At 37.3% G+C, this 27,893-nt stretch overlaps 4 protein-coding genes across 4 annotated transcripts; all 4 read right to left on the bottom strand.

The window, feature by feature from the left end:
* Positions 1–432: 432 nt before the first annotated feature.
* Positions 433–9,810, bottom strand: LOC125004021 (C-type lectin domain family 4 member K-like). The gene is made up of 5 exons (XM_047578338.1): positions 9,214–9,810; positions 2,221–2,301; positions 1,610–1,752; positions 1,423–1,523; positions 433–1,264 (listed from the first exon to the last, which is right to left on the bottom strand). Exons 1-5 carry the CDS (start codon positions 9,341–9,343, stop codon positions 1,117–1,119), a joined length of 603 nt encoding a protein of 200 aa, XP_047434294.1. The 5' UTR covers positions 9,344–9,810; the 3' UTR covers positions 433–1,116.
* An 825-nt stretch (positions 9,811–10,635) lies between these two features.
* LOC125004018 (CD209 antigen-like protein C) lies at positions 10,636–17,140 on the bottom strand. Its single transcript, XM_047578335.1, has 8 exons — positions 16,972–17,140; positions 16,499–16,594; positions 15,555–15,611; positions 15,218–15,280; positions 13,337–13,405; positions 12,813–12,946; positions 12,177–12,277; positions 10,636–12,050 (listed from the first exon to the last, which is right to left on the bottom strand). Exons 1-8 carry the CDS (start codon positions 17,102–17,104, stop codon positions 11,909–11,911), a joined length of 795 nt encoding a protein of 264 aa, XP_047434291.1. The 5' UTR covers positions 17,105–17,140; the 3' UTR covers positions 10,636–11,908.
* Positions 17,141–20,500: 3,360 nt separating this feature from the next.
* Positions 20,501–21,991, bottom strand: LOC125004020 (DNA-directed RNA polymerase II subunit RPB1-like). The gene is made up of 3 exons (XM_047578337.1): positions 21,836–21,991; positions 21,615–21,716; positions 20,501–21,526 (listed from the first exon to the last, which is right to left on the bottom strand). Exons 1-3 carry the CDS (start codon positions 21,987–21,989, stop codon positions 21,120–21,122), a joined length of 663 nt encoding a protein of 220 aa, XP_047434293.1. The 5' UTR covers positions 21,990–21,991; the 3' UTR covers positions 20,501–21,119.
* A 524-nt stretch (positions 21,992–22,515) lies between these two features.
* Positions 22,516–26,324, bottom strand: LOC125004019 (CD209 antigen-like protein E). The gene is made up of 6 exons (XM_047578336.1): positions 26,143–26,324; positions 25,566–25,655; positions 24,471–24,554; positions 23,973–24,115; positions 23,766–23,866; positions 22,516–23,576 (listed from the first exon to the last, which is right to left on the bottom strand). The coding sequence occupies exons 1-6, from the start codon at positions 26,252–26,254 to the stop codon at positions 23,429–23,431; spliced, it is 678 nt and encodes a 225-aa protein (XP_047434292.1). The 5' UTR covers positions 26,255–26,324; the 3' UTR covers positions 22,516–23,428.
* Positions 26,325–27,893: the final 1,569 nt, after the last annotated feature.

The raw sequence follows: 27,893 nt of genomic DNA, 5'->3' as shown, positions 1-27,893 counted from the left end.
TACAGCCAGAATATCAACTTTCCTCTTCTGCGTCATGTCTGTCACCTCTCTACTCTTGTCTTTCCTGTTTTCTCTCTGCCTACAGGCACGCCTTTGGAAACCTGGATTCATACGGACCACAGTGTGTCTGTGCCCGGCTTCGGAACTCTATAGGTGGACGGAGACACACTCCTGGGTGTTGGAGTTTATATCCCTCCCTCAGCGGACAAGAAACAACATCCATGCCGCTGTTGCTATGCAACTGGCCAAACAATCGAATCACCATGGACACCATGTACTTTTGTACATTTTGTACAAAATTGACATATGAACCAATATGTACCTCATGTAACTCTGGAATCTATTTCCTCGGGCCCCAAAACTAGAACTGACTTTGAACATTTTGAAGACATTTTTCAAATGAGCATGGTATTTTACTGTTTAGTTTTGTACTTTTGTTTTGTGTTTTTTTTTTTTTATTTAGTATTTTGAGCCTCTTAAACAGCGTCTTTATGAGGAACATTGATGCTCCAACTAGATCTTGGTCAGATTCCTACAAGAAGCTGAATGATATCCATGAAGGCCAACTTTTCTTTGGAAGTGTCTAATACGAAACAGCAACAGTGACCATTTATTTTAGAGTTTAATTTAGTTAGAAAGACAGCTCAACATGATAGTCAACAAGGCTCTTAAACTCGTCTTAAACTTGTACTCCTAATGGTGATAATACAATACAAAGTGTTGACACTTCAGCAACAAGAAGCATGTACAAAATATGGTGCATGTAGCATTGCATAACCCATGTGATATATATAGCTTGACATCTTCTTGTTGTCATCTTGTAGTCTACTTCTGCAAAGTCATAAGTGGGATGCTGAGAAAATGCTTAGGTACTTTAGATATTTCAGTTCTTGCATTTGTAACAAATTAACCAATTATCAAACATTTCCAAAAAAACACATTTTTCACTACCTTTACAGTTTTCCAGTGTATATTGATGGGAAAAAATCACAGAAATTCTTTATACCTTTTAACACCTTTTACTGTATATGTTAGCAAACTACTTTATCAGCAGCTTCTCCACAATATAACATAACACCAAATGCTTTAAGGACTTTCACTGTCTGGTACAGATTCTTATAAAGCCAGAGTCATTTCACATATCCAGACATTTTCTATGTCACATGGTTTATCATTCCAGCTCTTTTCATTATCATAGAACTTTATCTCTCCGCAGTCTTCATCTCTGCCTTTATGACTGTTGGGTTCATCTCTGCCCCAGAACCTGAAACCAAACGTAACAATAATATAAGGTTTTATTATACTGAATACTAACAAATTATTATACTGAAACTACGCATGATGAGGCCAAGCTGAACTTTCACATTACTTCACAATGTACCACACCAACATTTTACAAAAAGTGGTGAAAATTGTGTGAACCTTGTGGTTAGCGGAGTCCCATCCACCCACTTCCATATCCCTTCTTCCTCTCTGTCAGTCAGTCCGATCCAGATTTCCTTTCGGAAACGTCTTGTAAACTCCTTGTTTCCAGAAACATAAACCTAAATTAAACTTCCAAACTGATTGATTATTTCACATTTTTTTTCTATTCCTCGGATACACCCACTTGTTCTTCTCTGCTGTTGATAATCACCAGGTCTGCATTCCTCTGCTGACAGTAACTTCTGCTTTCCTTCCAGGACTTTTTCTCCAAAGATATATAATAGAAACTACCGCTGAAATACACCCATCCTTGGTGGGAATAATCAGCTGTTAAGAGACAACAACAAAAGCATGATTAAATAAAAAAAGTCCCCCTGTTTAGTTTTGAAATACCTTAATAGGTACACCCTTTGTAGTTGCACTGAAATATAAATACATTGTAAATACTTATAGTACATTTTAAGTATTGGAGGATGAAATTTAAGAATTTTAAGTGGTTATGACATTTATTCCATTACAAATGTTTAAAATTCTTTTCATCATCTGTTTACACACAAGCCATGACTTATAATTCACACACACTGGTGTGCAGGATGTGGTTTCTAGTTTTTCTGAATATCTATTTATAAATTAATTTCTTACGTATTCCTGTTTACATGGCAACGGCCTCTCACCTTTTTCCTATCAATTTCCTTCACTCACTCACTCACTCGCTCGCTACCTGTGATGCTACTGATCCATACGTCCAAAGAAAACATGATGGAGTCACATAAATAAACACAGTCCTACACTCACCAAACGTAGTCAGCTTCTTCATCATCTCATCTCTCTCTTTGGTCATGTTTTTTAGCACTGCCTCAGTGTCTTCACAACCATCTAAAACAGATGAACACAGTCTGTTAGTAGATCAAAATGGAGAAACTCTCAAGCTGCCAAACACACGAAAATGAACACCACCCCATGTAACAGCAGAGCAAACCTATACAATGACCAGACATAACATTATGACCACCTTCCTAATATTGTGTAGGTCTCCCTTGTGACTCCAAAACAGTTGTGACTCATCAGAGAATGGACATGGGTCTTCTGAGGGTGTCCTGCAGTGCCTGGCAACACAGTTTTATTAGAGGGGGTCTTTGGGTCCTATCGGTTGAGGGGAGGGGCCTCTGTGGATCATCCCAAAGATACTTGATCAGTTTGTGATCTAGTGAATTTGGAGGCCAAGACAACACCTTGAGTTGTTCCTAAGGCTGCATCCTGCTGGGGATGGCTGCTGCCATCAAGGAGTGTCATTGCTATGGGGTGGAGGTGTCTGGTCTGGTCTGGTGGGTGGTACATGTTCAAGTAACATCCACATGGATGTCAGGTCCAAACAGCAGAACACTGAATTCTCACAAGACCATCAATGTTATTTACTTCTCCTGTCAGTGGTAGTGAAGTTTATATATATAAAAACATTTGGTAACACTTTCTATGAAGGTTGTATTTATAATGTCTTATGAATGCACTCATAATGTTTTATAAGGTGTCTATAAAGCATTATAATGGTCATTATTACCATCTATACATATTCACAAGTCGTCATAACCAACTTCATGATGCATTATGACAACTGGTTATGAATGATTATAATTTTAATCTGAATAGTGCATTATAAATATGTCAATATCTGCCTAGTCACTTGTTCATTTTATGATGCATCATAACTACTTTGCTTTGCTAAATGTGCATAGTGATGCATAATGAGTTTTGACTTCTACTATAGTGCTTTATATCTGTAGTTATAAGTATATGTAATAAAGTTATAATAATGTATACATCTCCCTACAGCACACTGTTATAAACAGCTATGCAATATCATAAGTGCTATTTGTCAGCGCTAAGTAAAGTGACAAGAATATGACACTATTATTAACAGATATAAGTTACTATGAGTAATTAAAAGGTGCAATGAACTAAGTCCTGAGTCTGGAATCTTTACCCCATATGCACAATGTTAATATCATAGGTGTTATTTGTCAGCTTTAGGTAAGTTAGTGCAAATGAGGTGTTGTGGATATAAGACTATTATAAACAAATATGAGGCACAATGAAATGAGAGCCTGGACAGTAAAGACAAAAGGAATGCATTTAGTTCACTTTATTTTCATTTAAACCAACACACATAATCAGAATGATTATCAGTGTTCTGAGCACATTACACAAACACATGAAACACGTGAAACAGGCCACAAAAGTGGCACGGCGTGCTCCTACAGATGTGGCTCTTAAAAGTGCCTTTGGGTTGGTGAGATGATTCAGGGTCAGAGGTCAGGAGATGGTTCGACAACAACTACAAGAAGAACAGAGGCAAATCTTTAGTGCTTTAGCTGGGTTTGTTTTTTTTTATGCAGAAGGGTTTGATTTAAAACACATAAGCAGATCACGTTTTTTTGTTTAAAGCAGCCTAATGAGACATTATGTTCCCGCATATCATGCAGGCAGCGCAGATTACCCGTAGGTGGCTTAAGCTAGCTACACAAAAGTTACCAGACACGGCTAGTTTTAATTCACAAATAAGATCGTTTTCATATTCTTGCGTTTAATGATTGAAACCATTCGAAATCATTGCTTTAATATGTAAACGTTGTGCTTCATGTAAGTGTAGCAGCATATAATTATGCGGCTGGGCGTGGCCAGGAGCCAATTATGATGGGGTCGTGGATAAAAGAGCGGCCCCTCCTACGCCTCCTCCCTCTGTCTCCCGCTGGCGTAATTTCCGGGACGTCCTGTGTGGCTGCAACAGGTAACTCCGGGGGCCGCGTACGTTTTTGCCGGTTTTGTATTTGCGGGAGCCTTAACTATTTCTTGTGCTGTGACAAAGGGGCTGTGGGTGGATTCTGGCTCCATGTGGTCTCCTTGTCTGGTGCGTATCCTCTCTCGTTGTGCTGGATCTCTCGTTATCAGTAGTTTAATGTAGTGTGGTCACAGGTAAATGCTGGTAGCGGCTCGCTGCTCTTGCCTCGTCTCACTGGTTGCATGAACAGGTGCTGTACCATAAGGTATGTAGTTCATTCTTTCTGAGTCTAACCTGTCCTGTGGGGGGAGCGATCTTATTTAATTTCCTTTTTGTTTAAGTAGGATCAAGTCCATCACCTCCATTGGCTCCCTTCCGTCTGCATGACTTCTGCTGCTTTGTCCTGCTTCAAGTTCCTGTCCGTCCGTGTAGCTGTTTCCCGGTTCGGGTTTGGCTGGCTCCGGCGGGCTGCGGTGCTTTGCTGCCGTCCGTCCTATTGCGCTGGTCGCCCACCTGTGGTTGGGTCGTTCGCCTTCGCCGCGGCTCGTAGCAGCCCGTTCTTGGCTGCCAGCGTCCGCTCTTTTTTTAGTGAGGGTTTCGTGACCCCTTTTATCTGGTTCACACTTTCGGATTTCGTTTTTCACTCAATTCCGATTGTGTCCAATTGATGCTGGCGATTTGATTTGTATTAGCAGTTTTATCATTTTATCTGGTGATATTTTAACTTTGTATATTTGCTGATTATATTTGGTGCTTTTCTTTTTGTTTCAGGGGCTGACGGCCTGTAGTGGTGTGGGTGATCGTAGGAGATCCTCCTGTCTGCTGTGCCGTTTCCAGGGATGTGGGTCGTACACGGGTGTGCTCTTTTCACGTGTGTCTGGGGGAACTTTTACTTTGGGGACCCCTCCTTTCGCTTGCCCTAGCTACTTTTAGGCCGAAGTCCTTGATTAACTTTTGTTTTTGCATTTTCTTTTGTTTGGATCCTTTGTATTAATAAAATATTATTGTGACTAATTTCATGGGCCACGTCTCTTGCTTGCCGAGCAACGGACCTGTATTGTGTAAAACCGAAGATCTGGTAATAGTAATGTCCTTAGGGTGAGTACCTGAGGTGGCGTTGTCTGGCAACAAGTATACTGATTTCAGTGTAAAATAACTAAGTACAATTTATTAGCCCTACCGCCCCGCCACATAAGCAAAGTAAAGTATTAGCTCACAAAACAATAGCAGGACAGAGAGACAACCTACCTGTCCCGGAGAAAGGAAAGAAAAGCCGCTTTATGATTAGTACATATAGTCAATGCTTTACGACAGTGGGTGGAGCTGGGTGGGGTCAGAGGTCAGGTTTCATGAACTAAGGAATGACATTTATACAATAATAATAATATAAATAAAAACGATATTAAAATAATATCTTACGGCATTCAATAAAGGCGGATATTTCTAACGATCCTGTATAAGAGACCGATATAACAAATAACCATTAATTTTTTTTCGAATCTCAAAGTGCAGCAAAATTGACGTTACATTGAAAACCGAAATAAGACCATTATAAATCTAGTCTAAATGAAATAAAATCAAACCTCTTCATTGCGCAGTGTCACATAGACAGTCGTCCTCATAGCACGAAATAAAGTCCAATTGAAATACATCAGTTTGAAATTCGTTTCGAGCGGCATGAAAATTTGAGAAAGATCGGCAGGCACCAAACAATAGATTAATTTTCGTGACAGTTTCACATCCACCGTGACACCGCTTCTTTATACAGGATCGCTAGAAATGTCCGCATTTATTGAATGCCGTCAGATGTTATTTTAATATCGTTTATATTTATATTATTATTATTGTAGAAATGTCATTCTTTAGTCCATGACCCCTGACCTCTGACCCCACCCACCTCCCTCCTCAGCTCCTCCCACTTTCGTAAAGCATTGACTGCGGGTTTTCCGCTCTTTCTCCGCTGAGTCCTCTCCAGGACAGGTAGGTTGTCTCTCGGTCCTGCTAGTGTTTTGTGAGCTAATATTTTACTTTGCCTTACTTTGAAGCACAGCGTTTACATATTAAAACAATGATTTCGAATGGTTTCAATCATTAAACGCAAGAATATGAAAACGATCTTATTTGTGAATTAAAACTAGCCGTGTCTGGTAACTTTCGTGTAGCTAGCTTAAGCCACCTACGGGTAATCTGCGCTGCCTGCACGATATGCGGTAACATAATGTCTCATTAGGCTGCTTTAAACAAAAAAACGTGATCTGCTTATGTGTTTTCAATCAAACCTTTCTGCATAAAAACAAACCCAGCTAGAGCACTAAAGATTTGCCTCTGTTCTTCTTGTAGTTGCTGTCGAACCATCTCCTGACCTCTGATCCTGAATTACCTCACCAACCCAAAGGCCCTTTTAAGAGCCACATCTCTAGGACCACGCCGTGCCACTTTTGTGGCCTGTTTCACGTGTTTCATGTGTTTGTGTAATGTGCTCAGAACATTGATAATCATTCTGATTATGTGTGTTGGTTTAAATGAAAATAAAGTGAACTAAATGCATTCCTTTTGTCTTTACTGTCCAGGCTCTCATTTCATTGTGCCTCATATTTGTTTATAATAGTCTTATATCCACAACACCTCATTTGCACTAATTTACCTAAAGCTGACAAATAACACCTATGATATTAACACTGTGCATATGGGGTAAAGATGCCAGACCCAGGACTTAGTTAATTGCACCTTTTAATTACTCATAGTAACTTATATCTGTTAATAATAGTGTCACATTCTTGTCACTTTACTTAGCGCTGACAAATAGCACTTATGATATTGCATAGCTGTTTATAACAGTGTGCTGTAGGGAGATGTATACATTATTATAACTTTATTACATATACTTATAACTACAGATATAAAGCACTATAGTAGAAGTCAAAACTCATTATGCATCACTGCACATTTAGCAAAGCAAAGTAGTTATGATGCATCATAAAATGAACAAGGGACTAGGCAGATATTGACATATTTATAATGCACTATTCAGATTAAAATAATAATCATTCATAACCAGTTGTCATAATGCATCATGAAGTTGGTTATGACGACTTGTGAATATGTATAGATGGTAATAATGACCATTATAATGCTTTATAGACACCTTATAAAATATTATGAGTGCATTCATAGGGCATTATAAATACAACCTTCATAGAAAGTGTTACCAAACATTTTTGTTGTGTTCAGGTAAAAGTTAAGTTAAAATGTTAAATGTTTCCACATTTTACCTGATCACATATGATTACTTTTATGTAAATGTAACTAAATCATGCCGCTCAAAACGAATTTCAAACTCATGTACTGTATTTCAATTGGAAGTTATTTCGTGCTATGAGGACGACTGTCAATGTGACACTGCGCAATGAAGAGGTTTGATTTTATTTCATTTAGACTAGATTTGTAATGGTCTTATTTCGGTTTTTATTGTAACGTCAATTTTGCTGCAGGATTCGGCACTTTGAGATTTGAAAAAAAATTAATGGTTATTTGTTATATCGGTCTCTTATACAGGATCGCTAGAAATGTCCGCATGTATTGAATGCCGTCAGATATTATTTTAATATTGTTTTTATTAATATTATTATTATTGTAGAAATGTCATTCCTTAGTCCATGACCCCTGACCTCTGACCCCACCCACCCAGCTCCCTCCCCAGCTCCACCCATTGTCGTAAAGCATTGACTGTATGTACTAGTAGTAAAGCGGCTTTTCTTTCCTTTCTCCGCTGAGTCCTGTCCAGGACAGGTAGGTCGTCTCTTTGTCCTGCTAATGTTTTGTGAGCTAATGTCTTACTTTGCTTACATGAAGCACATCGTTTACATATTGAAGCAATGATTTCGAATGGTTTCAATCATTAAACGCAAGAATATGAAAATGATCTAATTTGTGAATTAAAACTAGCCGTGTCTGGTAACTTTCGTGTAGCTAGCTTAAGCCACCTACGGGTAATCTGCGCTGCCTGCATGATATGCGGTAACATAATGTCTCATTAGGCTGCTTTAAACAAAAAAACGTGATCTGCTTATGTGTTTTAAATCAAACCCTTCTGCATAAAAAAAACAAACCCAGCTAAAGCACTAAAGATTTGCCTCTGTTCTTCTTGTAGTTGTTGTCGAACCATCTCCTGACCTCTGACCCTGAATCATCTCACCAACCCAAAGGCACTTTTAAGAGCCACATCTCTAGGACCACGGCGTGACAGTTTTGTGACCTGTTTCACGTGTTTCATGTGTTTGTGTAATGTGCTCAGAGCATTGATAATCATTCTGATTATGTGTGTTGGTTTAAATGAAAATAAAGTGAACTAAATACATTCCTTTTGTCTTTACTGTCCAGACTCTCATTTCATCGTGCCTCATATTTGTTTATAATAGTCTTATATCCACAAAGCTGACAAATAACACCTATGATATTAACATTGTGCTTATGGGGTAAAGATGCCAGACTCAGGACTTAGTTCGTTGCACCTTTTAATTACTCATAGTAACTTATATCTGTTAATAATAGTGTCATGTTCTTGTCACTTTACTTAGCGCTGACAAATAGCACTTATGATATTGCATAGCTGTTTATAACTGTGTGCTGTAGGGAGATGTATACATTATTATAACTTTATTACATATACTTATAGCTGCAGGTGTAAAGGACTATAGGCGAAGTCAAAACTCATTATGCATCACTATGCACATTTAACAAAGCAAAGTAGTTATGATGCATCATAAAATGAACAAGTGACTAGGCAGATATTGATATATTTATAATGCACTATTCAGATTAAAATTATAATCATTCATAACCAGTTGTCATAATGCATCATGAAGTTGGTTATGACGAGTTATGAATACGTATAAATGGTAATAATGACCATAATAATGCTTTATAGACAACTTATAAAACATTATGAGTGCATTCATAGGGCATTATAAATACAACCTTCATAGAAAGTGTTACCGGAAAATTCAACTCACAGAGAGAAGTGCGCAGGGTAATGTTGAGACCAGCTTGAAGGACGCACAAAAGTCCAATGCTCAGAACAACCAGTTTGTACAGTTTTTCTCCTGTACAGAACATGTAACATACAGTAGGAATTAAATTCATACCATTTTCCTTTCACTTCTACACCTTTTTTATAGAAAAAAATGTTAATTTATGAATTAAATGCAAGTGCTTATAATTATAGCTTTATTGTCAAGCACTTGTTACACTGTATAGATCCAGTTTTCTTTGGACTGTAACCTGTTTTCATAAGCATTTATGAAAAGGAACACACGATTGCAGAGCATACACATACTTAAGTCAAGTAACGTGTAGTTTTAGGTAGAGAGAAAACAGAGGAAAAAGTTTTAAAATGTTAAAAAGTTAAAAATGAATTACAGATCCCACCAAAATTCCTTTTTTGGTTGTTGAAAGGTCCAGTGTCTTCATAGTAGCCACAGCTATAGGTTTCCTCTGACATGTTCACATACAGGTCTGATTTCATTAAGTGTGTGCCTTCCTTCCTCATTTTTCTTTCAAAGTGATACATCGAGTGACATCTGCGACACTTCTGCTTACTTCCTGATATAGACGACTGGAACGTTGAGGAAGGAAATTGTGAAGTTTACGTCGTCTCATTATTTATAGTGGAAAGTAGAAATGATGAACACGTTTCCTTATCCTGTTTCTGGTAACCTACGAATTTAACTCAGTATTCACTCTCATCAAGCTTCATGGTCCACCGTAGGCCTTTTAGATGCAAAACACTATGATAATTTGTAATTTGCTGATTTTGTTTGTCTATCACATTTCCTTTACATTATAGGGCAAGACAGCTGTTAGGTCAAAGTCAAAGTTGAGTTTGGTCAAATTCAATTAGAGAAGGAAGACTGGTCAAATTCCTAAAACTTTTCAGTAACTATTTCAAAGAAAAATCAACGTAGAATATATTACAAGGTTTCATTATTTTGAAACATGCAAACAATTTGGCTATCAATCAATAAGTGTCTCTACAGTAGAAACTGTCTCCAGAACATGTTCGTGCTGGACTGTTGTTGTAGTCTTTGCAGCATGTTCGAGTTGTTTGGGACACAGGTGACATGGGGCAACGTTGCAGTCACCTTTTGTATCTTGATGTGTGTTTTTGTCCATACCATGTGGTCTTTCAACCAGAGCCACACATCTTCAGCTTACAGTGGCTAAGAGTCATATATTCATTTTCTTCTTGCACACAGTGAACTTTTCAGTTATGCAATCTGCATTATTTCAGTGGTTTTCATAGTCGTAGTTCCTCCTTTCTGCAAAATCTTCATTTGAACCATAATAGTCAACTCATATAGCATGTGACCAAGTTAAAATCGTACACTTAGACACGGACACTGCTGTCAGTTGAGGTACTGGGTGTTTTTATTTTTTTTTCATATGCATCATAGTAAAGCACTACCTTCCTCTGCTGGACTCTTTTTTAAACATCAAGATGATGAAGACCATGTTTGTTCTTAGTTAAAAATGTTTTTAAAAAGACGTGAAAGGACTTTCAGAGTTGGAGAGTGCCAGAAAGTCTGACCAAGAGTAAAAATGAGAAACAAGAAAAACAGAACGACTGATGTGTTCGCTCAAACACACTAGAAATAGGCTTGTAAAACAGCAACAGTATAGCAACAGAGTACAGAGTTTAAGTTTTATAAAGTAGTGACCTTTATTTAACATAGAAGTTAAAATACAACACAGATCTAATCAACGCTTGTTGATTCCCCAGAGGACCAAGACAATTTACTGGAGTAATGTACCCACTTACAATAGGTTGGACAAAAAGAACTGCATTGGAAAACCATCATCTGTCTAGATTAGAAAACATTTTTAGTCAGATGAGAAAATCAAGTTGTATATATATATATAAAAAGTTGTGATCTGACCTTCAAATTGAAGTCCAGAGTCTGCACTTAATTCTCTCTGATCTCATTAAGTCAAACTAAGGTTATTCAGGGCTGCAGACCATTGTCTTGAGGTTGTCCCAAGAACAAGGTTGAAGCACGGGGGAGATCGTACTTTCTCTGCTGCAGCTCCTGGAGTCTGAAACAGTCAGCCTCTTCATATTTTAAAATCCTCTCTTGAAGCTCATTTGTATTTTTTGGCATTTAATTCAGTTTGAGGGGTTTAATATAGTACTTTTTATTTAGCATTATTTATTTACATCTTCCTCTTCATTGTATTGTTTTTGTGTTGACTGTGTGTTTATATGTTTGATGTATTCTGCCTTATTTACTCTATATAGCACTTTGCTTAACATCTGTTGATGAACTGGCATTGGCATTGACACATTCATTATATAACTGTGACTTGAATGTGTTTTGATAAACAGCTAAAACACCATCAAATACAGTATGTCATGTCCCTGTTCCTAATTATGAGCAGTTAGTCATTTAGTTTAATGACAGCAAATGAGAACATTGTAGATGTTATTTAAAGGTTCATCAAGGGTGATACAATCGACTACAGATTTCTATTCATTTATTTCTATGTACATGCCTTTAAAACTACATACACACTAAGCTAGCAAATCTGTAAATGGTATTCACATCTAAAAATGATAACAAATAGTAATGTTACGTCTTCTGTTCAGCTGCATTTGAGGCGTCCACATCACTGCCTTGTCTTTTTTGTTGTCTTGCAGGTGCAGAGGCAGAGTTACGGGAAAGTCTTCTTTTCACATACCCAGAAGAGTGAAGTGGAACAGTCTTCATCATTCCAGCTGTAGTCGTATTCAAAATTCTTTACATTGCCACAGTTTTCGCGTCTGCCACCATTAGGCTCACCTTCACTCCAGTAGCTGAGACCGAAGCAGAACAAAATGACTACAAGCTTGTTTTCAGTATTACAGATTAAAGTTGAACAAGTGAATGATTTATTTAAAATGTGTGTGTGTGTGTGTGTGTGTGTGTGTGTGTGTGTGTACCTTGTGGTCATTGCGTTCCCATTCACCCATTCCCATCTTCCTTCAGTCTGTTTGTCATTCAGTCCAACCCACATGTACTTTCTGAATCGGCGTGCAAAGTTCTAGTTTACAGAGAAGACAGAAACAAGCTGTAAACATCTTGCAGAAATAAAACTGAACCACTTTTTTGACGAGAAGAGCACATCTCCCTCTACCATCTTTAATGATTTATATAGAAGCACCGTAGAGAGCAGTGTGAGTTGTGAGGACAGCAGAAAATAACAACAGCACCCTCACATCCTCCCATACAGGAGAGCACAGAAACGCTGCCTGTAACATCATCAGAGACCCCACCCATCACCTGTCTGGACTGCCCCATGGAATGTGATGTTTACAAAAAGGCAATAACATGTGATGTGTGCAAAGTGCAGGATACATTATATATTTATACACTGATATAGGTAGATAAGTAGATATGTGTGTTTCATTGTTTCTACTGTGTTTTAATTAAAGAAAGCATATGCTACAAAGCACCTGTGCAGTTACTGTTGTGAGTAAAAATGTACTCTTGGTGTATAACCTGAATGACTAGTCAGAAAAGTCTGTAGGTCTATGTATCACTTGCCATACACAAAACATTCACACCCACCCACCCACCTGCTCTTCTTGACTGTTGATAATCATGAGGTCCGCACCTCTTTGAAGACAGTCATTTCTACTGTCTTGCCAGGTTTTCTTTGTAGAAGAAACGTAGTAAAAACTGCCGTTGAAAGACACCCACACCTGTTGGGCTTAGTGAAAAGCAGAGAGAACCTTAATATCGCTAACAGCAAAAAATAACAAATCATTTTCCACAGTGACAAACGTCAGTACGTTACTGCAGTTAAGGCGAAAGACCGCATCAAAAAAATTGAAGGGATTTAGATATAGACTACTAACAAGCCAGGTATAGCAGGTGCTTTGGGAGGAAAATGCATTTTAATTTTTCTAAACTTTAAATATTTTACTTGGTGATTTGTAATGTAAACAAACAGCTTGGCTGTAATATGTTGGGCTGAAAAAAAGAGTTAAAAAAAAAAGATGCCTTGTTATAAGCTCACACCTATAAATGTACTAAAACCTTGACATTCAGTCTTATTCAGTCATGAATCTGAACAGGGAAGTTGTATCTTCATACTTACTAGAGTCATTAAGCATCCTTTTCAGCTCATTTCTCTCTTTGGTTAGATTTTGAATAATGACTGTAGTATCTGAAAAAGATTTTTCACATTTATTTACTAATGATAGGTTGCTGGTTTCAGCTCATTGACTGTTTGACAGCTGGTAGTAGAAATAGCAGAACCACTCAGGAGGATGAAGAGCAGAAAAACAGGAACTCAGAGGAAACTTCAGTCAAACCACAACAGGAGGAATGCTGGGGACTGGGACAGACAGGCTTTGATTAAGGAGCAGGACATACAATGGGTGGAGCTGCAAACCAGAGACATCAGCAGTGCAAACTGGCAGCTGGAGCTGAAGCAGACAGCTGATATGTAACCATATATCAGCTGTCTTGGCTGCATAATGGTACTGGCAGACACAGGAGACACGCTGCCTGGTGAACTGTCAGTGGGCAGTATGACTGAACCAGTGATGGAGGAAGTGGTCAGACCTGGAATGTGGTGATGGTGCAAAAATGAAAGGAAGAATGCAACCCTTTCTTAAAATCTTGGTTCCACTTTTGAGAGGTGGATAAAATATCAACAACATTGTAACAGCTGATGTTTGTAATGGATTTCTACTGCAGTGTTTTGTTAGTAAACAAGTGCAGGGACAGAATATTTTAAAAGGCTCCCATTAATAACCAAAAGACATCACTTACTGTGCTTTTTCATTTTCAGGTGCTCAATTTGGAACAGAGGGCGTGAGTATGTGAGTCACAGGGAAGCAGATCTAGTTGATTTCTTTTTGTGATGCGATGCGATGCAATGTGATGTGGAGAACATAAAACCAGGCGGGCATTATCTTGAGATAATGTCATCTTCTATCAGCCATCTTGAGCTTCTAATTATAATAATGGTGACTGACTATTTCAATTCAATTTTATTTATATAGTGTCAATAACAATACAAATAGTCTCAAGACGCTTTACAAAAAACAGCCTGAAACCTCCAGAGCAAGCCTGAGGGCAGCACATATTGAGGGACCCATCTGACTGAGGCCAGTCGGGTAAAATCAGAAGAGAGAGAAGAGAACAACTATCTATCATCCTAAAACTTGTATTACCCTCTAAATGTCAATATGCCAAACGTCTTCACAGTAAGATACATTGACAGTTCTCTTCAGGTCCTCGCTCTCTTTAGTCAGGTTTTTAATACTGGCTTCATTATTGGAAAAAGATTCAATAGTCAATTGATTAATAACATTAATTTATACATGGAAGTTGTTGTTTTTTTTCTGCTTAATATACAGATTGTTTTCTGAGAACTTCAATAGTGACAGAGATTGCCATGGTTCTGTCTTTTATTTTGTGCCATGTTTTGTGTTTCCTGTTTTATTTTACCTAGTTTCCTTTCAGTCATGTTTCCTTGTGATTTTTTCATGTCATGTCTGTCTTTCATGTTGTGTTTCCTGTGTTATTTTGAACTGTAAGTTCTGGATTTCCTGTCTGTGTTCTTTGTTTGTCCCTTGATTGTTTATTGGTTTCATCTGTGTTGACTGTCCTCACGTGTCTCACCTGTGTCTTGTCTTCCCTTGTGTGTATTTATAGCCCTGCCTTCCCTTTGTTCCTTGTCGCGTCATTTTAAGTCTTCACATCTTGTGCCATGATTCCACGTCTTGTTCCATGTCATGCCATGATTTCTTTTGAATTTTGGATTTTCCTGCCTTGCAGCGCCTTTTGTTTGATTATTAAATACTTCTTTTGTTTGAACTTCCTGCCTCATCCTAGTCCTGCATTTGGGTCCTCACAACCTACAACCGTGACAGAAATCTCTAGTGCCACAGATATGAAAGTGTCTGGCTTTCATCCTAAAACTTGTGTTACCGTGTAGCTTTTAAATGAAATCATTATAATTACTCACCATAGACAGTTCTGTACAGCTCATCTCTCTCTTCAGTCAGATTTCTGAATCTGGCTTCTATACCTGGTTTGGAAGTTACTATTAGTTTCAAAATAATCAGACTGCATTGTTTAATACAGATTGTCATTTGGTTTCAGTAATTCAAAGCTCAGTCTTCTATTAATGACATAGTCAATGTAAAGAATCTCCTACAAGTCTAAGAGATACACAACTCTACCAAACATATGAAACAAACATATGATGTTTCACACTTTTTGCACGTACGTTTACCTTCACTAATATTGGACTGAAGCCCCTTCATGTCTTGAATGTTGCGTACTTTCATTGTCTTACTTACCAAGGTTGATCTTCTTACACTCGTCCCTCTCTTCAGTCAGAGAATTATTCAGGGAAACTGTCAGTTTGAGTGGAGAGCTTTCAATCACAATTACACATTCAGATAATGTTCACAAGAAATCAATTTGTCTTTGAAAAGTTATTGATTATCGTTATCCATTCAAGTGATTACACCTGGAGCAGTGGACAGCCATGGAAGGAGCCCAGAAATCGGTTTGGGAGGTTTGGATGCTTGCTCAAGGCACCTCAGCTGTGGAATCAGAAGGGATCAAACCAATGACCTCATGGTCCTAAAGCCATTAAGACTTTTAGCATTTTACTTAGTATTGGATCTATACAAGCTCAGATCCAAACCCTGAGTGTTTCTGTCTTACTTAAGTTGATCTTCTTACACTCGTCCTTTTCTTAAGTCAGGGAATTATACTGTGAAACTGTTGTGTAGAGGATGAAAATATTTATAAACACAAGTTGGTTTCATGTATTGTCAACACATGACAATACATGAAAAATGGCATTAGTTTATAAATGCTGACTCGTTTAGTATTGTGAAGAGGAACTGTTATTTCTGCTGCTGTTAGGACAAACTAAAAGAAATATTCACTGTTATATAACCTTTTATGTGTTTTAGCAAACAAATGCAGAGACTAAATGATAGTAATAAAAAAAATGTTAGTCATAAATTTCTGTCTAATATTTAATAGAAAGAATAAATCGGTAGTGCGCTATAAGATTCTTAAACATTTAGTACAAAAAATGTAAACATGAAGGTGAGATGACGTTGCCCAACAGCCCTTTTCTCCACAGAGCACTATGATAAATATATAGGCAGAGGTGTTTCGTAAGCGCCCTGTTATCATCATAACTTGTTACAGTAAGTGTAATTTTGACGCATTTTCTGCTTTTCAGGTGCAAAGCTGGTAACAGAAACATGTTAAGATGACTCACAGTGTGCAAGACGCAGGGAAATGTTGAGAGCAGCTTGTATGATACACATGAGTCCAAGGCCCACAGCAACCAGCCGGCAGATTTTTACTCCTGTGTCTAAAATCCACACACATACACACAAAAGTTTTGTTTTGTTTTGAAATTCCAAAAAGAACTTGAGCCTCTGAAATATGGGTGAGTAAACAGGTCCCTACAGCATTAATAATGTGAGTACAATATCTGATCAAACTTGGGTATACTGTAACCCCCTCAGCACTCAATTTTGTTCCTTAATTAAATTTTAATTGTCTAAAGTAACTATCGCAGTTATATGAAAATAAATTTAAACAACAAGAAGTTGGTCCAAAAGGCAAGCCATGACCTGGATGACTGACGAACAAATGCTTTACCCAAAAGATTACCATTCAATATATAGCACTGTTGTCCATGTCTTTTTTTGTATTTAAAGTTGAATGTCATAATCCCTCTCTCACCAGGTTCTGCAGCAGTCCCTTTTTTGTCTTCAGCAGAGGGGCTCTTTACTGCAGCTTTCCTGTCTGAAACTTCACTGAAGTTTTCATACACCATTGAGAATTCAGGATCCTCATCATAGGAAACCATCTCCATATTTCAGTGTAGAGGGACAAACGTGTCGACGCTGAAAGAGTGCTCACTCAAAATGGTGATGGTAGGAGTGTTTCCGTTTTTGTAGTTCTCAAAACACTAGCTGTTCCTCTTTTTTCAGTAACCATGATAATAATAATGTCAAACACCACATAGCTTCATAATTTATGTCGCTCATTAATTACACATGAAAAATACACAATTAATATAAGACAAAATGTACAAACTAGCAGAATTGACATTAAACCCTGGCAATTGATGTGTACATGTGCAGCAAACACTTAATTGTGATGATGCTAACATTAGCTAATGTCAGTCATCAGAGTTATTAGTTATAATGTTAAAAATTCAGAATTCATGTTAAAAAGTAGTGAATGCTGATGCTGAACTGAAATGACAGTAAATAACAACAGAGCACAGAGTTACATGACTGTAAAGTGTTTTTTATTAATGAAAGGGTTAACGTTGGCTAAGCTTCATGCTGTATTTATGTCATAATTCATTAATTTAACATTATGGAATGATTATGAACTGATGACAGATGTCACACATTACCGGGCGATTCAGTGAGGTTACAGTAAATGTCACATTTCTCAGTCGGTAGGCTATATGGACATACCGCCCCTATTTTTTCATCGCCGATCGTCGCTCAGCAACGACATTATTTATGTGTCTGCTCAGACATGTGGCAACAGTTGCTACTGACCATATATGGAGCCACATACAATAAAGTGAAATTAATTAGTTGGAAACAAGTTGCACACACTTGAATCCAGTATGGTAACAGCACAGAACAGTAATACTGCACCAACAGACCTTTCTCAAAGTTGAGCAAAAGGACCCAAAAAAAAAAAACCACTGACCCAGGTCTAGATTTTGAAGAGAAGATTTTATCTTGGAAGTTAATAACGATGTGGCTGAGGTGAAAGGGTTAGAGAGACAAGCTAAATCAGATGGAAATGTGAATGAAGCATTCTTCATTACTGTCACATTACTGTTTATTCAGTGCATTTTCCTAACTTACTTACTTATCTAAACTTCTATCTTCAGAAGCATGAAGCACAAATGTTTGTATGTGGGTGTAGTGCTAGATCCTGTCTCTGAGATGTTCATAGTTTATGCTGAAGAGCTTTTCTCCCAGCTTTTTTTTTTTATCAAACTATCACTGGCACACAGACATGTGACCTGCATCGCAAAAACTCTTCACAACTTTATTCTTGCTGTGAAATAGATGTCATGTATTTGTATGCAGATGTGTTTTTTATGATATAAAAATATCTGTACTCCTGTTGAAACACTTCTATCATGTCTGTCAATTGTATTTCTGTTATCATCGTGTACTTTATATTTGCTAGGCAAGTGAGACTGCTGAGAGAGGAGCACACAAGGAGAAACCGGAGAAACAGAGAAGAACTAAAGCCAGAAACGGAAAAAATTAAATAAAAACAGGAAACACATGGAAAACCAAACAAGATTACAGGAAATTGTCAAAACATGGTCACAAGAAGAATCAAAAAGTTCAAGGTTCAAAAGTTAGTACCATAACTAGTACAGTCATTAATATTATTTAGTTTTAATTCGTTAGTTACTACTGTGACTAATGTATGCTTGGCTGTTGCTATGTGCCACAACAGTGTGTGCTTAACTTCCTGATTATCTTATGACGGTCCCTTTACTTCTTCTTCCCTCTTTGATTTGAGTATATGTGTATATACTGTATATGTTCCTAATAGGTTCTTAAAACTACATGCATATTCTACACTATTAATGTGTATTATTATTGTTACTACCATTATCAAGGACTGGCAAGGATATATCTAAGGTCCTGTTCACTTTATGGTATAATTTTTATTACAGCTTTTTCTTTGGTAAGGTTGTTGCAACTGACCTGTAAGAAGTTGCCTTAAAACTATTGTTCTATGACCCAGCTTCTCTTAAGATTCATTTTCTTTTACAATTCTCTGCTATAATCCAGAATCCATTGGTCCATTAATGATGGGAACCCATCCACCCAGCCACCAAGGACACTACCATGCCCATGTTTCATGGATGGGATGAGGTTCTGATGCTGGAATGAAGTGTTCTTTTATCTCCAAACATGAGCTTTGACTTTGGTCTTACTAAGCATTTTCCCAGTCTTCTCCTGGCTTGTCCAGATAATGGTTAGAAACTGTAGATGGCAAGAATGTTCTTTTAGGAGAGCAGTGGCTTTGTCCTTGCCACTCATGATTAACCAATTTGAGAGAGGCCTTTAGGCACTTAGAAGTTACCCTGAGTTCCTTTGTGACCTGTTGTGTCTTGCTTTTGGTGTGATCTTTGTTGGTCGACCACTCCTTGGAAGGTAACAATCATCTTAAATCTCTTACATTTCTTCTCAATTTGTCTGACCTTGTATTTGTGGATTACAAACTCTTCAGAGATGGTTTTGTTGATAGTTGGGGTGTAATGATTCATCCACTACATCAATGAATCGATTTATTTTCCTATGATCCAACTACAACGATCTGTGCTCGGTAAGTTGGCCTTCTGGACAACATACATTAACCTAATGTGGTTTTTAAAGATAACCCGTAAATTAGGAACCCCAAAGAGTAGATACTGAGGAAGATAGTTATCTGTTGTTTACCTTAGTAGTTGTGAGTTCCTGACGCAGTGCATGACTCTCCTGTGAATTTTTGGCTAAAAAGTAACTGAATCAATTTCAAGTCACTGAATCGTATCGTTCTAAATGAACCAAAATCGTCCTTGAATCGTACTGGCAACCACGAATTGTGATTCCAGTCGAACAAATCGTTACATCTTTAGTTGTTTTTTTTAAAGGCCACTAAATGAGACCGGAGTCTTATTACTTTGAATGGAAACACTGGTGTACCAATGTGTAATCAGCTTTCAAGCAGAAATGATGAAAATACTAAAGGGGTGCAAAAACATTTAAGCACCACTGGACGGTGTTCAGCTACAAGAGAGACTGCAGTTTATTTTTGAGGCGTCTACAGAGTATTGCTCTGAAATTATACTTTTAGTTCTAAAAGAGACAGTCACTTTTATGTGCACTCTGTATGCCAAACTCATGTCAATAGGAAACTGTGGGCTGACATGTTTTTAATTTGATGACCTTTACTGCATGACGGTGGTTTATGTTTATCATCTATCCTTTGGTTAAAGGTTAGTACAACCGCAGCTCACTGTATCCGACATCACACTTAACATCACTATTCCACTTTTCAGGTCTCTGATATTTTAGAAGCATTTTTTTAAAGCATATAAATTTCATATGTCAGTAAGTAAGTCAGTAAGGGTTCATCAAAGAAATTACTTCAGTTGCAACCATTAACATACACATAGTGTGCTTAGTTGTAAAAAACATGTGTCTATTAATTACAAGGTAACTGTTTCACTTCCAACCTTTACATAGTAAGCAGTGGTTTTGAGACTCACATTTGTATGAATGTTCAAAAAGACATTGTATTGTGATTGTTTACAGGCTTATTCTTTTTACAAAATTACTCTAAAATATGAAATCAAATCAAAGAAGTCACTGGTTCTAGTAAAGCACTATTGTTTGTTTTTACCAAAAAAAAAAAAAAAAAAAAAAAAATTCAATACGAATTCCATTGATTGTTTCAGAAGCTTTCAGTCACATTTTCTTTAACAGGGGAATTCCTGTTTCACTGCCCATTTGAACTGTTGGAAGTTTTAGAGGAATTTCAACATACGATCAGTCGTAGTGAAAAAAAAGTGAGACTCTATGATTCAGACTTGACTATATCTTTTCTGGTGAAGTCCACCAGATGATGTCAAAGTCACACATTTTCATTTTATACCGAAATTTGATCATACCATTTGAGGGCTTCATGTATCTGTCAAGTTAAAGTGAAGCTGCTTCTGTGAAGCTGCTTCTGTGAAGCTGCTTCTGAAGGGGTTTGCCACGCTCAAGAGCATTCTTTCCGAAAGGCCATTTCTGAAGAACATCCTTTTGGTCATGCATTTAAATCCTTCCCGCAGCTGGTCTCTCTCTTTAAACAGATTGTCTTGTAAGGTCACTGGTCTCATTCTTGAGCCATGTTGATGTTGTGGCATTGTAACTGGTCGGTGACTGGTCTGTTCCTTGGGTCACATTGTTGTAACTGGTTGGTGACGGGTCTGTTCCTTGGGTCACATAGTTGTTACTGGTTGGTGACGGGTCTGTTCCTTGGGTCACATAGTTGTCACTGGTTGGTGACTGGTCTGTTCCTTGGGTCACATAGTTGTCACTGGTTGGTGACTGGTCTGTTCCTTGGGTCACATAGTTGTTACTGGTTTGTGACGGGTCTGTTCCTTGGGTCACATAGTTGTCACTGGTTGGTGACTGGTCTGTTCCTTGGGTCACATAGTTGTCACTGGTTGGTGACTGGTCGTTTTGTTTGGTCAGATTGATCTTAATAACTGTGACACATAAAAATACAAAGAAAGTAACACTGTCAATTAGCATCATCTCTCTGGGGTTTTACCTCCATGCAACCAAAGTACTTACACAGGACAACTAGAAGTATGAGTCCAGCCAGGAGGAGAAGACACAGCACACCAAAAAACACAGCAGCAGCTTTGTAGGAAGTCTTCTTTACATCACCAGCAACTGATGAGATCAAAAGCTGGTCATTTGTCGTATTACTATATCAACTGAAGTTAAATCAGTCTTTGTATTGTTGCCTTACATGACACTCAGTGATTAGTGTCCGCACTTGTGTTCATTACCTTTTTCTGCAGATTCCCTTTGGGTCCCGTTTGATTCTTTTTGGACAATCAAAAAATTCTGATAAATACTTTCTGAAGTTTTTATCCCCCTCGTCCTCTTGCCGTGTTTTCCTCTGGGTCTCTTAATATTAACATATACTTCAGACAGTTCCATGATGTTCACCTGTTACTGAAGACATCAAAGTCTGCAGTATGTTTCTGAAATAAATCTTGTAAAAGAGGCAGTGGCTTTCTGTGTGAGTGTGTGAGTCTGTGCTCAACAGGAAATGGTGATATCCGTGAATATGGGTGAGTATATCACTTTGACCACATTTTACTGTTTGACCTACTTGCTACCACCGCGTGGTTGTTTCCATGCACCTGTCATTGGTTATGGTGCTGGCAAAGTGCAGACACTCTACTTGAAAAATGACTCAGTTTCTATAGCTGGAAGACTTTCTCTACCCCCTAAAAGTTATAATCTCTAAAGACTGTACACACACATACATTTAGCCATTTCCTTACTCTCTATATACTATGTCCAAAAAACTATTTCACGCTTTTCCTCATTGTTAATGATGGGAACCCATAAATGGTGTATAAATGGTGATTTCCCTTGACTCCTGTCATTATCAGCTGTTTTTGCGCTTGTTAAATTTCCCGAAGTTCGACTTAATGCTCAATAACTTCTCATGCAAACATCATCGAAACATATACATAATTTATTTATTTATTTATTCTTTAATACAGCAGAGATTGATATAACTGGTATATGTGCAATCAGTGTCAATGATCACTCTTTGAAACCGTGTTTATTATTATTTTCATGAATTCGGGAGAAGTAGCTGGGCTTAAGTAGCCCAGTTAAGTTCATCCAAAAATACCAATCTCGATTTGCCATTTATGACAAACTTTTATATTGTTCATCTGATATGTTAGTTTTATCATTACATGTGAAGAGTAAGAAAGTAAGGTAAAATAATTTCATTAGTCATTGTGTTCCACTGGAAGAAAGATAATAATGAAAACAGAGAGAGTAATGCGAAGAAATGTCACTGGCTTCTTTTACAACACTTAGCTAAATGTAAATATACGAATAAAGACTTGAAAATGTCCTCATACAACTATTCAGTCTAAGACACACAGAAGAAGAGTTCAAATTAATGCATTTACTGTAAATAATTCATTACATGCTTGGACTTGCAGAATTTACAAATTCCACACATATCATACAGCATAGTTCTTCAGCACGGGTCTGTGGGGGCGTACTGCAGAGGGGTCACAAAATCTGCTTAGACATTTTTCATGTATTTTTTATTTATTTATTTTTTATTCTCCCCCCAAAATTTAAATTTGTTTAAATGCACATGAATCCAGCATATTTTAGTAAAAGGGGTAAATGGCAGAAGACGTTACCTTTCAGTCAGCACTTCACTCTTTCAGTGATACAAGAGCTGTTTCAACACTCCGTTTCACACAGATTGCCACAATAGAACTGTATCACAGGATCACAGCTTTGTGAAACAGCCTTCCAGAATATGTGAAAAGTGATTTTTTTTAATGGTTTGGACTGAAGACAGTGTTTTTCATCTTTATAACATTTTGCATGCTGACTTAACAACATATATGTTTCTCACAAATCCAGAAGTTTTGATCTTCACACGGTATGTCATTCCAGCTGTTTACAGATTCATGGAACCTTATTTCTACACAGTCTTCATTTTTGCCTTCGAAACCATTTGGCTCCCCAAAACCCCAGTAGCTGAAACACAAAACACAAAATGTATGTTTTAATAAAGCATACAACACATCGAGCATTCATCAAACAGCAACATACCACAATGTCTGTAGGTGTAACTTGCAAGAGTACACTATACAATCCAGCACAGATATATACAAAAACTTCAAGACCTGTAGTTTAGATTTAAGCTGAATAAATAAATGTGTGAACCTTTTGGTCAGGGGAGTTCCATCCACCCATTTCCAAATCCTGTTCCTTTTGTCCCGAATCAGCCCAATCCACGTGAGCTTATTGAACTGTCTTGTAAAGTCCTTGGAGAGAAGGTCAGAGGTCAGCAATCAATAGAAAGGTAACTGATTCATTTGTTACATTTTACACTCTTTCATATCAAAAGCACATTTATTCATCAACAGGCACCTGTTCTTCTTTGGTGTCGATGATCACCAGGTCTGCACCTCTTTGTAGACAATCATTTCTACTCTCTTTCCAGGATTTCTTGGTGGAAGAAATGTAATAGAAACTTGGACGGAAATACACCCACCCTTGTTGAAAGTGGTCATCTGTTGTAGTAATTGGATAAAAAAAAAAACGATCCTTAATATCACAGAAATTGACCAAAAAATTTTCTACCATGAAAAGTTTACTCTAGAAACAGATTGCTGATTAACATGCAATGTTTGCTAATAAGTTTGCGGGTTTTCGCAAGGGCAAAGCAACAAACGAGAAGTGGCAGTGGTTTGCTTCCTGTGTGTCTCAACATGACTTAAAGATTCTGCAAGGTTAATAAAATTACACATCAACCTGTGGAGAATGGCTGACTATAATTTCAGAACTGGTAAAACTATCCACTGCTGTGCATCATATCACTCCAGACTTATTGTGAGTTTTCGGGCTTCGTAGCATCTTCCTACTCACCGGTCAGTCTTCTCAGTTCGTCTGTCTCCTCTGTCCCATTTTTACAAACGTTCTTGATGTCTGATGTCTTACTGTCAGCACTGTCTGAAAGAGCAAACACACTTATTTCTCTTGTGTGACAATTAAAATTGGAAGTTAATTGAGTTTCTATCAGAATAATAATCAGAAAAAAACTTTATTTATCCCCGAAGGGCAATTAGGAGGGCGAAGAGCGGTACATAAAATAAGAGCAGGAGAATAAAATAACAAAAGAATAAAAATTGCAAAAGTGAGCAAAAAAAAACAACAACAAAAAAAAAAAAAACAAACAGCATATTATGTACAATGGCAGGCCTGCTGCCATTAACAGAAGAGAGGTGGATTGTGGAAAATAATATCAAGACCAATATGTAAAAAAACAAAAAACAAAAAAACAAACAAACTGTAAAACAGCAGATACGGTATGACAAATAAATAAAATAAATAAAGTGAGGCGTGGTTAAAAAAGAAAATGAAAAACAAATTAAAGTGACATTGTAGTTAAAGTGTCAAAGTAGTATTGCACAAGAGGTAGTATTGCACAACACAAGAGGACATGTGATATTGCACTTGAGTGTAAAACAAGAGGACTTAAGTTATTGTGACCGTCGTTTAGACCAGTTCAGGAGGAGAATACTACATATACAGTACACATAAACTAGAATAATTATTAAATGACAGGAAAAAATACTCATCTAATGTTCTAATATTCACTGAAACACACACAAGTCTACAGAAGGAAAGATGTGATCATTTTATTTAAGGTCACAAAGTTGAAGCATGAGCTAAAATGGAAAACCCCATTTTTTCCAGACTTCCCCAAAGTTATATGATTCTTGCACAGTGATGAATTCTTACTCAATAAAAAACAGGCAACAGAAATTACAATGCACAATGAGTATTAGCGAACTGTATATAAACTACAAGACGTAACTATAACACATAACTATTTTGTCACAAAGTGGCATTGAATATGTTGCCAGGTACAACCTGGTCTTAATAATAAAAACAATTCCTTTAAAAGAGGTGTGTTAGAAACACTAGGTAAAGTATGTGCAAAATATATAAGTAACTTACAGAAATTAAGGCGTAGGGTAATGTTGAGAGCAGCTTGTAGGATACACAGGAGTCCAAAACTAACAGCAACCAGCCTGAACAGTTTTATACCTAAATGCAGAAATCACACAATCACAAACAATAAAAAAAAAAAATTATTATAAAATTATAAAAAGTTAAAAGATATATCCTCAGCTTTATTCCACAAATCTATCCAGACAACTCAACACGTTTTCATCAAAATGAGTGGTGCATCATTCATAGAGTAAATAATATATTATGCAGTAGATATTTCTAAAAGACAAGATAGCAAAAGTAAGTATTGTCTTTAAATTTTTATCCTGCATTTTACAGCCACACAAACCATTTTTAAAGTGGAAAGTGTCGCTGCCATTAAGCCGAAGGGATAAATATGAGTAAAATGACAAAAAAAGCTGACAAGTTATAGTTTTAACACATTATCATACACATAAAAAAAATACAGAAATGACTCCTTAGTTCATTTCAGAAATTATCTTTCAATTACTAATATTATATAGATACAGTATTACTTTCATGATTAAAAGTCAAAGTATTTTCTGAATATTTGCTGTCTTACCTGCAGCAGTAGTCACTTCACCTCCTTTACTAGAACGACTCCTAGCCGGGATGTCAGGTAGATTTACATAATCCCTGGTGATCTCAGATGGCTCTCTATTGACTCTCACCATGTTTAAACCACTGACCTTAAATGAGGAATGAGTGTGTATTTTCGAGGAATGTCTCTTATATGTAATCCACTTCCACTTTGGTTCTTTTGTCTTTGCCAATGAAGAAGCACATGCCACATGCTCTTCCTCTTTTTGTAATCTTTCTTTGACTAAAACAATTGTTTATCGAAGTAAAGCTCTGGCTGCTGTTCTAGAGAGTATCTGATGCCTCCACTTTAAACCAGCAGATCATAAGACTTGAAGACTTAAGACTTAAAAAGACTATAAAGTATCAGCAAAAGGTATAAAAATGTCAACCATCCTGCAATTTTGAGTGAAGGCTTTTATTTTTATTGTTCTTTACTTTGAAACAAGAGTACCTTTAATTCATTATCAAACCGAATAAACACAAAACACAAGCACTTTAAGAACACAGAATTTGCAAACAAGGACATTAGCTTGATTTATAGAATGGAGTCTAGACTCTATACTTTTATTAAAAACTTACTATTATTAAATATACTGGACAGTGATGAATAGAGAGAACTGTGACAGTTCGACCTTGGGATTTCTGACTAGTCATGCAGCCATGTGATGATAATAAAGTTGAAACTGAAAATGTCATCTCTGGCACGACTTTTCTGAGGTTCCACATTTCCAACATTGCATACAAATGTCTTGGTGATCTCTGCCAACCCACTTTCCTTTCCTCACATAAAGCAGAAACATGCCATGCAGAAGCTGCTTTAAAATGTACTTTTTCACTCTCATGTGAAGGAGAGCAGTTTGCTAGATTCATCTTTTTTTCCTCAAGGCATCTCTCTTTGTTTTGTTTCATGCCAAAAATCTGTTTAACTATTTAGAAAAGGAGGAAGTTCTTAAAAATAAATAGTTTGTCGTCATTCTAACGCAATGATGAAGGAAGGGAAATCACTGAAAAAAAAACAAAAAACAGAACATGTAGATAAACTCAGCATTTGCCTACATGGACAAAATGTATATTCACTCCTTCTGTAGGAACACATGCCCCTAACCCAACACTCAGCATTTAGCAGGGGAAATGAAAAATAAGTAGAGATGTTTCATACAACAACAAAACATTGTTTGGGTTTATCCCAAATATACTTTGGTCAGCACAGTGCTGTAGTGGTTAGCACCGATGCCTGCACCAAGGAGGTTCTGGTTTTGAATCATAGACAGTATAAAATGGATGGCATTACTCCTCAAAAGAGAAGCAAAAGCAAGTACAAATGTATAATCTGACATTTCCTTGTAACTAGTGGAGACAAAGCAGAGCACAGTATTAATTGAGCAAAAACGCCAGTGAGCATGGAGGAAGTGTGGTCAGGTCATCGATATGGTAGCTCCACTCTCAGACTGTACTGATCAGACTCTGGCTTCAAACTTGCAACATGGCATTGTCTGTATCCCTGGGAAATGTCATCAGTTTAGCTAGTGCTAAGAAGTGGCAATACTTTGCCCATATTCACACAGTCTATAGCTTGAATCCAAAAGTTGACTGGGGCCTTTCTGTGCGATTAACTGGTGATTCTAAATTGGTTGTAGGTATATATGTGGTTGTGAATAGTTGTCTGTCTTTTATGATGGACTCGTGACCTGTCCTGGGTGTACCCCGCCTCTTGCCCATAGCTAGGGCAGG

Source organism: Mugil cephalus, chromosome 2, assembly GCF_022458985.1.
Source record: "Mugil cephalus isolate CIBA_MC_2020 chromosome 2, CIBA_Mcephalus_1.1, whole genome shotgun sequence".
NCBI lineage: Eukaryota > Metazoa > Chordata > Actinopteri > Mugiliformes > Mugilidae > Mugil > Mugil cephalus.
This window is presented reverse-complemented; position numbering and strand designations above follow the sequence as displayed.

Bases quoted from the DNA above. Each gene is read 5' to 3' on its own strand.
- LOC125004020 (XM_047578337.1), bottom strand. From the start codon at position 21,989: ATGGAACTGTCTGAAGTATATGTTAATATTAAGAGACCCAGAGGAAAA. The intron at 21,717-21,835 runs GTAATGAACACA...TGATCTCATCAG, and splicing joins AAGGGAATCTGCAGAAAAAG to TTGCTGGTGATGTAAAGAAG. The intron at 21,527-21,614 runs GTAAGTACTTTG...TATGTGTCACAG, and splicing joins CATACTTCTAGTTGTCCTGT to TTATTAAGATCAATCTGACC.
- LOC125004021 (XM_047578338.1), bottom strand. From the start codon at position 9,343: ATGAATTTAATTCCTACTGTATGTTACATGTTCTGTACAGGAGAAAAA. The intron at 1,524-1,609 runs GTGGGTGTATCC...TCTGGAAACAAG, and splicing joins TCAACAGCAGAGAAGAACAA to GAGTTTACAAGACGTTTCCG. The intron at 1,265-1,422 runs GTTCACACAATT...GTTTGGTTTCAG, and splicing joins GGGACTCCGCTAACCACAAG to GTTCTGGGGCAGAGATGAAC.
- LOC125004019 (XM_047578336.1), bottom strand. From the start codon at position 26,254: ATGGTGAGAGTCAATAGAGAGCCATCTGAGATCACCAGGGATTATGTA. The intron at 24,555-25,565 runs GTAAGTTACTTA...TTGCTCTTTCAG, and splicing joins TACCCTACGCCTTAATTTCT to ACAGTGCTGACAGTAAGACA. The intron at 23,577-23,765 runs GTTCACACATTT...TTTGTGTTTCAG, and splicing joins GGAACTCCCCTGACCAAAAG to CTACTGGGGTTTTGGGGAGC.
- LOC125004018 (XM_047578335.1), bottom strand. From the start codon at position 17,104: ATGGAGATGGTTTCCTATGATGAGGATCCTGAATTCTCAATGGTGTAT. The intron at 15,612-16,498 runs GTGAGTCATCTT...TCAAACTGACAG, and splicing joins TTCCCTGCGTCTTGCACACT to TTTCCCTGAATAATTCTCTG. The intron at 12,278-12,812 runs GTGGGTGGGTGG...TCTGTAAACTAG, and splicing joins TCAACAGTCAAGAAGAGCAG to AACTTTGCACGCCGATTCAG.